This window comes from Coregonus clupeaformis, chromosome 13 (assembly GCF_020615455.1).
Source record: "Coregonus clupeaformis isolate EN_2021a chromosome 13, ASM2061545v1, whole genome shotgun sequence".
In the NCBI taxonomy this organism is placed as follows: domain Eukaryota; kingdom Metazoa; phylum Chordata; class Actinopteri; order Salmoniformes; family Salmonidae; genus Coregonus; species Coregonus clupeaformis.
Genome location: NC_059204.1, coordinates 34,188,849 through 34,201,488, shown reverse-complemented (window position 1 = coordinate 34,201,488; position 12,640 = coordinate 34,188,849). Strand labels below are relative to the sequence as shown.

Below are 12,640 nucleotides of genomic sequence, written 5' to 3'. Positions count from 1 at the left end.
ACCTATGGCTGCAAATATTGATGCGGCTTATTATAATGCTTATCCTATAAATCAAGATTTGGCACATCATTGCGCACGTTAGGCTACACATTATGAAATATATTGAGACAAATTACAGACAGTAGCATACAAGTACAAAATATAATTCAATTGATTGAACATTAATTGTATTTCAATATGACTGAAATAGGCCTATAGCCTACTGTAGGCTATTTCTATTTGAATGCAGTCATCTGTTTTAATTTGAAGCATCTTTTTTATACGTCCCTTGTTTGTATCAATTGCAAAGACATTGGCAACTTTGTATTTGTAGTTTCTAATCTACTTTGTTCTGAAGTTATCAGCGGTCACAGAGAGGCGTGTATAAACCATGTGATTCTATATTTAGAGGAGACCTTCTGTGTATAAAGTGACGCAGGAGGGCAAAAAAGCATCTAATGATACACTTAGCTGTTCTAGTCTGAGGCAGGTGTTAGATTACGAGCGCTTTCAAGTGCAACGTTAATAACGATGGTTTTGGGAAACAGCTCTGAGATTTAACGATGCTCCTACGAGGGTTCTAACGATGAACTTAGCCTTAAGATGCTTTTGGGAAACTGGGCCCTTAGCTAATTAAACCACCAATCCTCAAATAAAAAGATACAATTATGATTAAAAGCATTTCTTGTAATGATGCCGGAGTCTGACAGAACTTGCTTAGGCAGGGAAGGGGAAGAATTTGCACACTTCAGCAAATTAAAAATTATCAGGAATTTAGAAGAATCACCAGCAGTCAGAGATTAACAAGTAGTTGGATTTAGCTTTCTTAATCAAGATAGTACAACTGTTTCTGAGTTGTCTGAAAGATTGCCAATCAGAGACAGTCAGTTTTCCTAGCTTTGGCCGAGGCTTGGTTCCTCTTGTGAATACGCTCTGAAAGATCAGATTAATACCAAGGGTTTGATTTGTTCTTAACTCTATATTGTTTAAAAGGTGCATGATTATCTGCTAGGGGAATACAAATAGAGGAGAAATGTTCAATGGCTGGGTCAGGAATACAGGAGACTCTGGATAACTCGCATTGGGATAATTCATGTAAAACAATAATAGCCAATGAAGTATGTTTATTATCCGAAGAAGTTCGGCCACTGTTGCGACTCGATAGGTGTTCGGCCACTGTTGCGACTCGATAGGTTCGGGAGATCCCTCGATGACCAACGGGAAGTGGGGCATGGTGGACCCGAGCCAGCAGAAGAATCCCCTGGGGCTGGGGGATTGTAGTCCTCCCCAAGTAAACAGTTGTTGCATTGGAAATTGGCCGGTCCACATCGTCCCGGAACAGAGCAAAATAGATGCAACTCCTACAACGTAGGAGACGCTCGCCCCTTCCTCTGATAGGGAAAGCCGCCATGAAAAGAGACTGAGTAATCTGTGTTGTAGAGTCAGTAATCCCAAACCTCTGTGATCTGGGAGGCAAGTAGTCCAGTGACCGATTGAATAAAAGTCATTCAAGTACAAAACTTGGTTAAAGGCAAACCACTAAGTAAAATTTTACAAAAATGGATTTAAACAGTGTAAAAAAGTCTGCATTTGACATTGCTAGACTTTGCAAAAATATATTCATATACATTTACATTGGAGATTTTTTTTTCATATACTCCCCGATAACAAACTATACAAAAGCTGAAAACTTTTGAATGCTTTAGTTGTGCTTGATTGAGCTTGCATGGTGCAATGGAACTAATGGAATAGTCCCTAAAGTGCAAACCCTGCCCATCTGTCACTCTAAGCAGGCTCAAGCAAACGTTTCCATTTAGTCCATTTCAATTCCAATTTTCCTCAATGCTTCTCCATAAGAAAACGTTGTAATTTCAGTTTACTACCTGAATTGACATGGAATTGACCCCCACCCTGGTATGCATGTGTGTCCAATCGGTTTACACTTAGGTGGGTATCGAGAGCTGCTGGGCAGGCTCCCTGAACTGCCCCCAGGTGGAGTTCTCCTCCATGATCCTAGAGGCCATCTCCACAGAGAGCTCCCTGTTCATCCGCCAGAACCAGCTGCTGCACCGCTTCGTGGGCAACTTCTCCCTGCTGCCTCTAAGAGCCCCGCCCTCAGGTAAAACTGCACTGTTAGACACCACTGGCTCCCATTCACCCTGCTTACACACTGGAACATGAAATCTGGAATCTCTGTCCCCTGTGTCCACGGAATAAATTGCACAGTTGATTCTCAAACTGAGACTACGGCACCTAGAGACGCATGAACACAGATGAAATCACTTATTCATTCATTACATTTTACATTTTAGTAATTTAGCAGACGCTCTTATCCAGAGCGACTTACAGTTAGTGAGTGCATAATATTGTTTCTGTCCATCAAGTTAAACTCAATTCAACTATTTATGGATAAGCTGCATACGTAAAAAGACAAACAATTAGTGCTCTGTTGTCCATCATCTGTCAACGGATGACTCCCATTGAAAAAAACAGTGGCAAAATCTCGGTCACAAAGTCTCTTTGTGGCTGTAGCAATTAGATCCACAAACAAAACACTACAGGGATGGTCATTATTTTGCTATAGAATATTAAAATAAACATAAAATCCTTATCTAAACCCCAATTCGTAATAAAGACAGTCCAAGTAAATGACAGAAACAAAAAAATATGATACATTTTCATTGTTCATTTAACAAAAGTGGTTTATTTAACAGAAACTCAGATTTGATGTGTGCATAAATATGTGAACCCCTTCAGTCAATAGCTTGTGGCACCTCCATTAGCAGCGATAACTTGGACTAAACGTCTCCTATAGCCAGTGATCAGTCTCTGACATCTGTTTTGAGGGATTTTTGCCCACTCCTCCTTACAGAACTCAGCCAATTGAGTTAGGTTTGAGGGGTGTCTGGCATGAACTGCACAGCATCTCGATTGGATTTAGGTCAGGACTTTGACTTGGCCAATCCAAACACAAACCTTCTTTCTCCTGAGACATTCTTTGGTAGATTTGCTTGAATGCTTTGGGTCGTTGTCTTGTTAAGACCCATTTTCAGCCCAGCTTTAGCTCATTAACTGATGGCCTGATGTTCTGTTCAAGAATCTCCTGGTATACCTCAGAATTCATGGTTCCCTTAATGATGTGGAGTCGTCCAGGTCCAGAGGAGGAAAAGCAGCCCCAGATCTTGACATTCCCACCACCATGCTTGACTGTTGGGATAAGGTTATTTTGGTGGTACGCAGTGTTGGGTTTTCGCCAAACATTGCGGTGTTGATTGTGACCAAAAAGGTCAATTTTGGACTCATCGGTCCAGAGAATGGACTTCCAGAAACCTTCAGGTTTGTCCAGGTGGTCTCTGGCAACGTTAAGACGGGCAGTTTGGTTCTTTTTTGACAGCAGAGGCTACCTCCTAGCAACCCTCCCATGAATGGCATTTCGATTCAGTGTTCTTCTTATTGTTGAAGTATGCACAATTACCTGAGATGCAGCAAGGGAGCTCTGCAAAATATGTTATGTTTGGGTTGGCTTTTACCTGATTTATTATTGTTCTTGTGGCTCTTGGGGATATTTTGGAAGAGCGTCCACTTGTAGGCCGAGTTGCTGTCATGTTAAATGCTCTCCATTTGTAAATTATTTGCCTCACAGTGGACTGATGGAGCTCAAATCTTTTTGAGATGATTTTATAGCCTTCCCCAGACTGATGTGCTCTCACTACCCTCGTCCTGATGTCCTCTGAGATCTCCTTTCCTCTCAGCATGGTGTGCTTTGCATTCACCTGGATGGGTAACACCAAACTGACCAGGTTTCTTATCTCTATTTATCAGAGTCCCGCCCAAACTCTTTCCTAACAATCTCTCCTTTGATTGGTTCATTTGGTAGCTAATTATTTACCCACCTGATTCTACTTACCTACTTGATTTAACCAATGCAACTTGGGGTTCACTTATTTTTGCACCTGCTCTAATTCCTTTTTTATTTTGTTTTTCTACTACACGCATGATTTCCTCTACACCAACATATGGTATTGGTAAATATAAACCTGTTATGTCAGATCAAAAAGACTGGTTCTGATTAAATGAAGATTTCAGGATAAAACTGAAAATATCTGTAATTACACAAGGGGTTCACATATTTTCAAGCAGCACTGTAGCTCCATTAAAACTCTCCGTATCCCCCTCTCTCTACACTGTGTCAGAGGCATGGCAACAGGTGCTGCGCACGGTGTGCGTGTCCCGCATGGTGCCTGTGTTCATCTCGTACCACGACACCGAGTACTTCTACATCCTGGGAGGAGGCTGGCAGAAGGGTACCCTCTACAGGGCCCAGGTCTACGGTCAGTCAGTCAGTCAGTCAGTCAGTCAAGCAGACAGGCCGCCAGTCAATTAGTCAAACAATGAATCAGTCAGCCAGCCAGTCAGTCCCAAACCTCTGTCTTTCGTCTGCTGTCAGATATGATTATTCTTTTTTTACTCAGGCTGTGTGCTTAGCTCTCTTAGTTGGGTGTTCCTTCTCTGTTTTTTTCTTATCACACAATTCTCTTAGTCTTTACTTCTCTTATTATTTTCCACGGTTCAATTTCCCCAACAGACGGTGACGTGACGTTTACTCAGTTGCTAGACTCCAAGGGCAGCACTGCTTGCGAGTTTATGAACAGTGAGTTCACCAGCCACCATATTTTCCATGAATTACCGTTAACCTTTTTTATAACGTTTTTTTTGTAGTACTATACACAACTGTCTAATGTAGGCTAACAGGTGGTTGTGTTATGATATATTCTGTTTCACTGTCTGCAGACCTGGGTAAATCTTTTTATTTTAAATCATTTCAAATACTTTATCTGTGCTTGATTGAACTTGCCTGGTTTAATTAACCAATAGAATAGTTACAAAAGTGCAAACCCTCCCCATTTGGCGCTCAAGCAAACACTCAAAGTATTTGAATGATTTCAAGTAGTATTTGAACCCAGGTCTGAGCTGTTTAGATTCACCCCTCATGTGTATATCATCCTCAGGTAAAGCCTGCCAGGTCAAATGGGCAGCCCAGGATTCTTCCCACAACCACCTGATTGACTTGGTTCTCCTCGAACTGCTACCGGACAATAAACAGGCCCACTCCTACCACCTCCTCATATTAGGTTCAGTAGTAACATGTTATTTCAGATGATTTACAGAAACTTTAAAGCCCGAAAGTCTGCGTTCAAAATGTCACCCTATTCCCTAATATGGTACTCTACTTTTGACCATAGGCCCATAGTGCACAATGTAGGGAATAAGGTGCCATGTTGGATGTACACTATAATTTCAATGTAACAAAGTAGCCCCGTGTAGCTCAGTTGGTAGAGCATGGCGCTTGCAACGCCAGGGTTGTGGGTTCGTTTCCCACGGGGGGCCAGTATGAAAATGTATGCACTCACTAACTGTAAGTCGCTCTGGATAAGAGCGTCTGCTAAATGACTAAAATGTAAATGTAAGTAGGATATGTAATAATAAGGCTGTTTCTGGTCTTTGCAGACAATAATTTCCACCTCGGCGACACCTTCCCCAAGTATATCCCAAAAGGTATTTTCTGCCCCTGTTGCATGTGTTTTGCATTTTGTAACCGAGTTGAGTTGGTTTAAACTCACTCCTCAGGTTGAAATACCCCCACCCGCTAGCTTTTCGGTGGTGCAGCTGGCTAAGGTGTTTCAAGAGGACGGTCACGTGTGTTTGCAAGACAGAGGATGCCAGATTGAGTACCAGTGTGAACTCTTGAGCGAGGAAGCTAAACTATTGAGCGACAGCGTGACCCCATTAACACATGGATATTATGTATTATATTATGTGAAATATTACCTTATTTTGCATTAGGGTTAGTAACTGTGTGTGTTTGTGCAGGCAGTGGAGACTCGTTCACGGTGGTGACCAAGACTCAGGAAAATGGCACAGTGACTCTGCACTTGAGAGGCATGGTGTTCAACCCCATCAGTGCCATCCTCTACATCTGGGGAAACGCTCTGCTCTGCTCGTGGGTATTCAGCTGTGTGTGTGTGTGTGTGTTTGTGAGAGAGAGAGGCTAGCCTACATTTAGGGTTCATATGGCTATAGATTTGATCGACAGCACTTTTTTACTGTGAGCACACACAACTGAAACAGCCTCTGAAATACAGGCTAGGAAGTAGCATAAGTGTGTGCATGCGTTCGTGTAAGGGTTTCCATTAGGAAAATGTGGCGCCAGACATTTGACTGGCAGCATTTAAATTTACCGGACATTTGAGAAATAAACCGGACCCATATGCATTGGGTGCATAACCTGATTAGGGCGTCCACCCACGGTTCTCAGAATGACAGAAATCACCTCTCCATCACGGTTGACAACTCCACAGTGTCGCCCTCTCAGAGTGCATAGAACCTTGGCGTGACCCTGGAAAACACCCTGTCGTTCTCTGCAAACATCAAAGCAGTAACTCGGTCCTGCAGGTTCATGCTCTACAACATCCGTAGAGTACGACCGTACCTCACACAGGAAGCGGCGAAAGTCCTAATCCAGGCACTTGTCTTCTCCCGTCTAGACTACTGTAACCTCCCGCTCAGCTCAGTCCAATCTCTTCTCTGTCTTGGTACCCCAATGGTAGAACCAGCTTCCCCCTGAAGCCAGGACAGCAGAGTCCCTGCCCATCTTCTGAAAACACCTGAAACCCTACCTCTTCAAACAGTATCTTAAATAATCCTCCTCCTCACCTCGACCCCCCCACCCACCTTTCTAGCTCTGACTCTACTGATAGCTACTTTATTGAGGAAGAATTTACTTTCTATGCCTGTGATATGTGTTTGTCCCACCTAGCTGTCTTAAGATGAATGCACTAACTGGATAAGAGCGTCTGCTCGATGATGCAACGGCGTGCGTACTTACCAATTCCGATGTTAGAATAACTGTACACATTTACTTTTCCTCAGCCAAAATGACGAGTAGGCCTAATGAACAGCAAAATCACTAGTCTATATCAGTCTATTATCCCCCATAGTAGAAATGTTGACCTATTCTATTAGTCAGCTTGTCGTTCTGTACAAGAAAGAAATAGCCTATTCCAAACAAACTCTGGGACGATAGATCCCAAATTCATACAACCAGTAGGCCTAGGCAAAAAAAAATAAAGTAAGCCATGAAGCAACAGATCAGAACGTTTCGCTTAAAATGTTGATAAACTATTATTTCTATTAAGCGCAGCAAAGCGTACAAGGCAGCAGGCTACACGCGAATGTTCATTGCATAATGAAATTAGCAGGAAAACACTTATCAAAAGCGCACCGCACATGCAAGCGGTTTCATGAGACCGAGATGAAAATATCAGTTAGAAATTCAGAAAGAGGGGAGATCAAATATGCAACAACTAGCATGGGTTGCTAATATAACTAGGATTGTGCCTTTGGCTACTGGACAATGAAAGAAAGTTGATTTGAAAAATCCAATAGAACATGAGAGAAATAGGCTACTGGTTTCAATGGCATATGGAAGTCTTTATAAAATAATTACCTCCATGTTTGGTTGTGTTTTGGCTAGGCTACATTGATTCAAGGTGAACATGCCTCATAATATGTAGTAAAACTTTCAGGTTTCAAACAATTAAGTGTATGTTTTCAAAATTCATACTGCCTCCAGCTCATTACAAAGTGGTGTGTGATGCGTTGAAGCCTGCCTACCTTTAAATACACTTGAATGGCAAATGGGAAGTATGTTTCAATTACAGTTGAGAAATAAAAATAGTAGCTATTTTTAAGCGTGGCTATCAAAACTGTTTTTAACATGCAATTTAATTTAGAATTGTTGCGCAATGATTGGGTTTAAAAATCAAGTTTCACTCCAGCTGCAACAGGAGCTGTAACAGATGTTCCGCTTAAAATAGGCTCTGTTATCTGTATGCTGTGCCCGTGTGATAAATAAGAATCATAACGACTAATGAAAATACACACGAGAATTTAATTCCACTAAATATTGCAAACTAACCCATAGACCGATAAGTATGACCGGTCAAATGTATTTACATCGACTGGTATTTTAATAAATGAATAGGCTAAAAGCATTATTTTGCAATGGGATTATTTATTCTTCTCCCGGACAATTAGCCGACGGCAATATTATTTATCGGCTTTTCATTTTTTTTGTATCTGCCAAAAGCCAGCTACTACCGGCTAACGGAAACCCTGGTGCATGTGTGTGTAAACGCAGGGACATGCATGATGCTTGCATGAAGGTAGGTCATATTTGCACAAAGATGTTGTCTATCTGTTGTCTGTGGTTCCCAACAGTCAAGACCAGGGGATGAGCTACCTGTTCTTTAATGGCTTCCCTCTGGATCAGATGATCAAGTACTTCACTCTGTCCTACCACGGAGAGTTTGCCTTCGTCACAGAGACCGAAGAGGTATACCTGTGTGAGAGGAAGAAAGACTGTTTTATTTTTTGCTCACTCATTGTGAAATGACGTGCATTTGTGTTTCAAACGTGTGTGTGTGTGTGTGTGATATGAAACACTCATTCGTGACAATATAAAATGAGTGTGTGAGCATGTTTGTGTGTGTGTGTGTGTGTGTGTTTCAGCTGTGGTGGGGGCAGGAGGGCGTGGACCAGGTGATGCGAGTGCGCCCCTCCCTGGGCTGGCAGGCCTTCTCTAGCCTGCAGGCTCTGAAGGGCGACAGCTCCTACTCCATGACCCACAGCCTGCTCACTGTCTTCTACGACTGGGACAAACAGCTGCAGGAGGTAACCCTATGCAACTATTATCAATTTATATACATGGATTGTGTATCAGTCACATAGGGATGTATACGATAAACCAGATTGACAAGTTTATTGTGGCAGAATCAGAAAGACGGTTGAGGCAGTCACAGTTGTTATATAAAATGGGTTGTACATCACTTGTACAACCTGAGTGTGTACTAGGCCTATTTGTTTTCATGAGAATATACATTGAGTGTACAAAACATTAGGAACACCTTCCTAATATTGAGTTGCATCCCCTTTTGCCCTCAGAACAGCCTCAATTCGTCGGGGCATGCACTCTACAAGGTGTCGAAAGCGTTCCACAGGGATGCTGGCCCATATTGAATCCAATGCTTCCCACAGTTGTGTCAAGTTGGCTGGATGTCTTTCGGGTAGTGGACCATTCTTGAAACACATGGGAAACTGCTGAGCGTGAAAAACCCAACAGTGTTGCAGTTCTTGACACTCAAACCGGTTCGCCTGGCACCTACTACCCTATTCAAAGGCACTTAAATATTTTGTCTTGCCCATTCACCCTCTGAATGGCACACATACACAATCCATGTCTCAATTGTCTGGAGGCTTGAAAATCCTTCTTTAACCTGTCTTCTCCCCTTCATCCACACTGATTAAAGTGGATTTAACAAGTGACATCAATAAGGGATCATAGCTTTCACCTGGTCAGTCTTTGCCATGGAAAGAGCAGGTGTTCCTAATGTTTGTACTCTGTGTAGATGTATTATTTTATTTATTTCCACCTCTGTGATGTTCCTGTGGGAGGTTGAAGGTAAACCCTCTCTCTCTCTCCTCCTCTCTCTCTCTCGTTAGGTGGTGTACACAGTGGACTCTAAGGGAAAGGGTTCTGTGGTGAAGAGGGAGCTGCCTGTGCCCGAGATCCTTTCCTATAGCCACTTCTCGACCACCCCCCGCAAAGTCCACCACTTGGAGTACTGTACCTTTTCCTCTGTGTTCTCTACTGACTATTTATCACCCTGACTATTCTTCAATGTACATTTTTCGCCCAATACATATTTGCGTTTTCCTTTCTCCTGCCCTTTCCCCCTCTCCCCCCAGGTCGTTCAGTGCCTTCTCTTTCCCCCTCTCCCCCCAGGTCGTTCAGTGCCTTCTCTTTCTCCCTCTCCAGGTCGTTCAGTGCCTTCTCTTTCCCCCTCACCTGCCCCTTCTTCTGGGAGCACATGGCGGACCTGCCCCACCCAGAGCCCTACAACCGCATCCAGCAATACCTGACCCGGCCCCCCCTGGTGCCCACCTCCTTGGGCCTCCAGACCACTGCCTCCCTGGCCACCTACCAGGGTCTGCTGCACCACCTGCTCCACCTGCACTCGGACTACATCATGGTAGGCCTACATCAGCCGTCTGTCTGCTCATACCACGCCCAATCCCAAGTCAACCCCTATGCACTTGTTGAGATCTGAGAGAAATACCCCAGGTCCTACAAATGAGAATGTCATCTCGGTCAACCATTTGAGCATATCGTTCATCATTATCTTCTCAGATCTCCACAAGTGCATAGAGCGTAGGATCGAGGGGCCGATTTGGGATTGTTCCCTACTCCTTCAAACTCCTTCCTCTAGCTCTCGTGTAATGTTAGCGCCTCCCGTTAGGCTGGGGAAATCACTCACCTCAGTGCTGTTGGGATTGCAAGAGGAGGCATTGCTTTTGTGAAGGATTTAACGATACTGACTTTACTTATTTCCAGGACATTGGCAACCCCGTCCACAACCCAACCTGGCGCTGGTGGAAGGACAAAGTTATATATGCGGTCAGCTTCTTCTTCTAAGAGTTTTTATGCATGTGAATGACCCTGCACATGATACACTCATACACAGATGAACATACACACATATGGATACACATACAAAGATATACACCGTATGTCACTCCACATAAAAGTTTCCTTTTACCTTTTGTCTCTGATCTTAATAACAATCTAAGTCCTATCGCGTCCTCTTGGCTCCCCAGGACTACTACTTCTACATGGCTAGCAACGGCGTGTCGTCCACAGGCTTCAACGTGGAGATGGGGGGCTACTCCCGGGCCTACATGAGTTCAGAGATCACCTTCCCAGACATGGTGTACCTGGACCGGGTCTCCTCCTTCTCCTTCTCCATCTACATCGCCTGCGGCTCCGCCAAACACCTCTCCGTGGAGGAGAAACCCAGAGGTGGGAGCAGAGAATGGGCTCATGTTCATTAGGCACCATATGGAAGAAAACGGACTGAAACAGGCTTTTGTGGCACTGTGCCCTAATGAGCACGACCCTTGGTTGAAATAGTATTGGTTTTCTTTAAAATTCTTCCATCTGTGAGTGTTTGAGCTTGCCTAGAACCATCCACCCATCTGGCACTCCAGGCAGGCTCAATGAAACACTCAAAGTATTTAAAAGAAAGCAAATGCTGTTTGAACCCAGGTCATACACCAGTGAAAATCATTTCAACATACTAATGAACTGCATTCTGTTGGCGTTTCTGTGATGTTGTTTTATGTTATGTTGTGTGTCTCTAATGATTGTCGTACCTTAAAGAGCTCAGTGACATCAACTACATCTGGCTCTCAGCTGAGGTGTCCAACAACCACTACATCCATGTGTCTGTGACCAGGAACGAGCTCTTAAACAGAGGGGCCGTGTTATATAAGGTAACGCATACATAAACCAAGCCTTAGATACCTCAGTATGTCCTTCACTGTATCACCACCACTTGACTTTTACAACCTACTTCTCAGACTCAATTTTCCTGTAGGAACATCATTTCACACACAGCTTCATTTTTACATATTTTCAGTTGATCACAGTGGCAGTGTGCTCACAGCTCAGTGTAATATAATATTTGCCATTTAGCAGACACTTTTATCCAGAGCATGCATACATTTTCATATCGGTGGCCCCAGCGGCAATCAAACCCATGGGCCACGACCTTAGCGTTGCAAGCGCCATGCTCAACCAATTGAGCCACACAGGACAAACCGTGTATACTGTTACCATTACCAAACAAAATGACGTTCTTCCGTGTTCCAAGGTGACTGTGAAAGACAGGGGGCTGTTTCCCGGTCAAGTGCTGGCGGGTGAGGGGCTCCTGGCTTTCAACCTCCTGCTACGGGTGAGACGTGAACAACGAGGGCCTGGAACAATATGGCTCATATATCTGACATGTATTTGACAGGGAATATGCTGCTACTATAAATGTTTGGAGATGTTTTGTGAGTAGTGTTGTTGAGTCTTCTATCCACCAGGTGTCTCTCTCTCAAACTGTGTGAATGCAGGTGAGCAGCTCGGAGATGAAGTGCTACCAGCAGAAAGACCAGGGGATAGGCCTTAGAGTCAGTATCATGTTGTCTGTACTTCATCTATGCTGTCCTATTGTGTTAGACTCATCATATAGGCCATTCAATGCCATCTAATGCCTAATTCACATTATTGGGCCGACCTGAACCGTACTCTGCTGGCTCTGATATTTTCCTTTCATGTCCTTTCCATCACCGTTCCAGCAACTATGGTTGTGTTACCAGGCTAGCCCAATACAGCTCGGCTTGGCCCTATAGTGTGAACCAGGCATACATGTCTCTGCCACCTATAACTGATATTATGTTTGCTTTGCACCACCACTTAGGGGCTGCACAGGGTGCCCATCTACATTGGCTGCCCTCCCGGGAACCGCCTGGCGTTTGACATCACAACTACCCTGGAGAAGTGTGCCTACAACAACAAGCGCTACTTCAACTGCCCCAAACCCGACCCCATCATGCCTTGCTTTTACTATGAAGACCGTGAGACTATGACCCTGAACTAAACCCGTTTTGAAATGGTCAACTTTTGCGAAGACATACGTTTTGACCCTCAACCTAAATCTAAACTGCACACATACATCTTGTACATTAGGGAGGCGGGGAGGTCGACAGAAAATGTATA

At 43.8% G+C, this 12,640-nt stretch overlaps 1 protein-coding gene across 4 annotated transcripts in view; it reads left to right on the top strand.

The window, feature by feature from the left end:
• LOC121579290 (cation channel sperm-associated protein subunit gamma-like) overlaps window positions 1-12,640 on the top strand; it is a 32,488-nt gene that overhangs the window by 16,647 nt on the left and 3,201 nt on the right. For 3 of the 4 annotated variants that reach the window (XM_041893761.2, XM_045224339.1, XM_045224341.1), the window contains exons 8-23: window positions 1,927-2,098; window positions 4,173-4,310; window positions 4,565-4,630; window positions 4,989-5,111; window positions 5,488-5,535; window positions 5,851-5,980; window positions 8,260-8,374; window positions 8,551-8,712; window positions 9,541-9,659; window positions 9,857-10,070; window positions 10,433-10,495; window positions 10,696-10,897; window positions 11,258-11,370; window positions 11,751-11,831; window positions 11,995-12,051; window positions 12,342-12,498. In XM_041893761.2, coding sequence (XP_041749695.2) covers window positions 1,927-2,098; window positions 4,173-4,310; window positions 4,565-4,630; window positions 4,989-5,111; window positions 5,488-5,535; window positions 5,851-5,980; window positions 8,260-8,374; window positions 8,551-8,712; window positions 9,541-9,659; window positions 9,857-10,070; window positions 10,433-10,495; window positions 10,696-10,897; window positions 11,258-11,370; window positions 11,751-11,831; window positions 11,995-12,051; window positions 12,342-12,498 — 1,960 coding nt within the window. The remainder of the gene's footprint in view (window positions 1-1,926; window positions 2,099-4,172; window positions 4,311-4,564; window positions 4,631-4,988; window positions 5,112-5,487; window positions 5,536-5,850; window positions 5,981-8,259; window positions 8,375-8,550; window positions 8,713-9,540; window positions 9,660-9,856; window positions 10,071-10,432; window positions 10,496-10,695; window positions 10,898-11,257; window positions 11,371-11,750; window positions 11,832-11,994; window positions 12,052-12,341; window positions 12,499-12,640) is intronic. The other variant, XM_045224340.1, reaches the window with a different exon arrangement.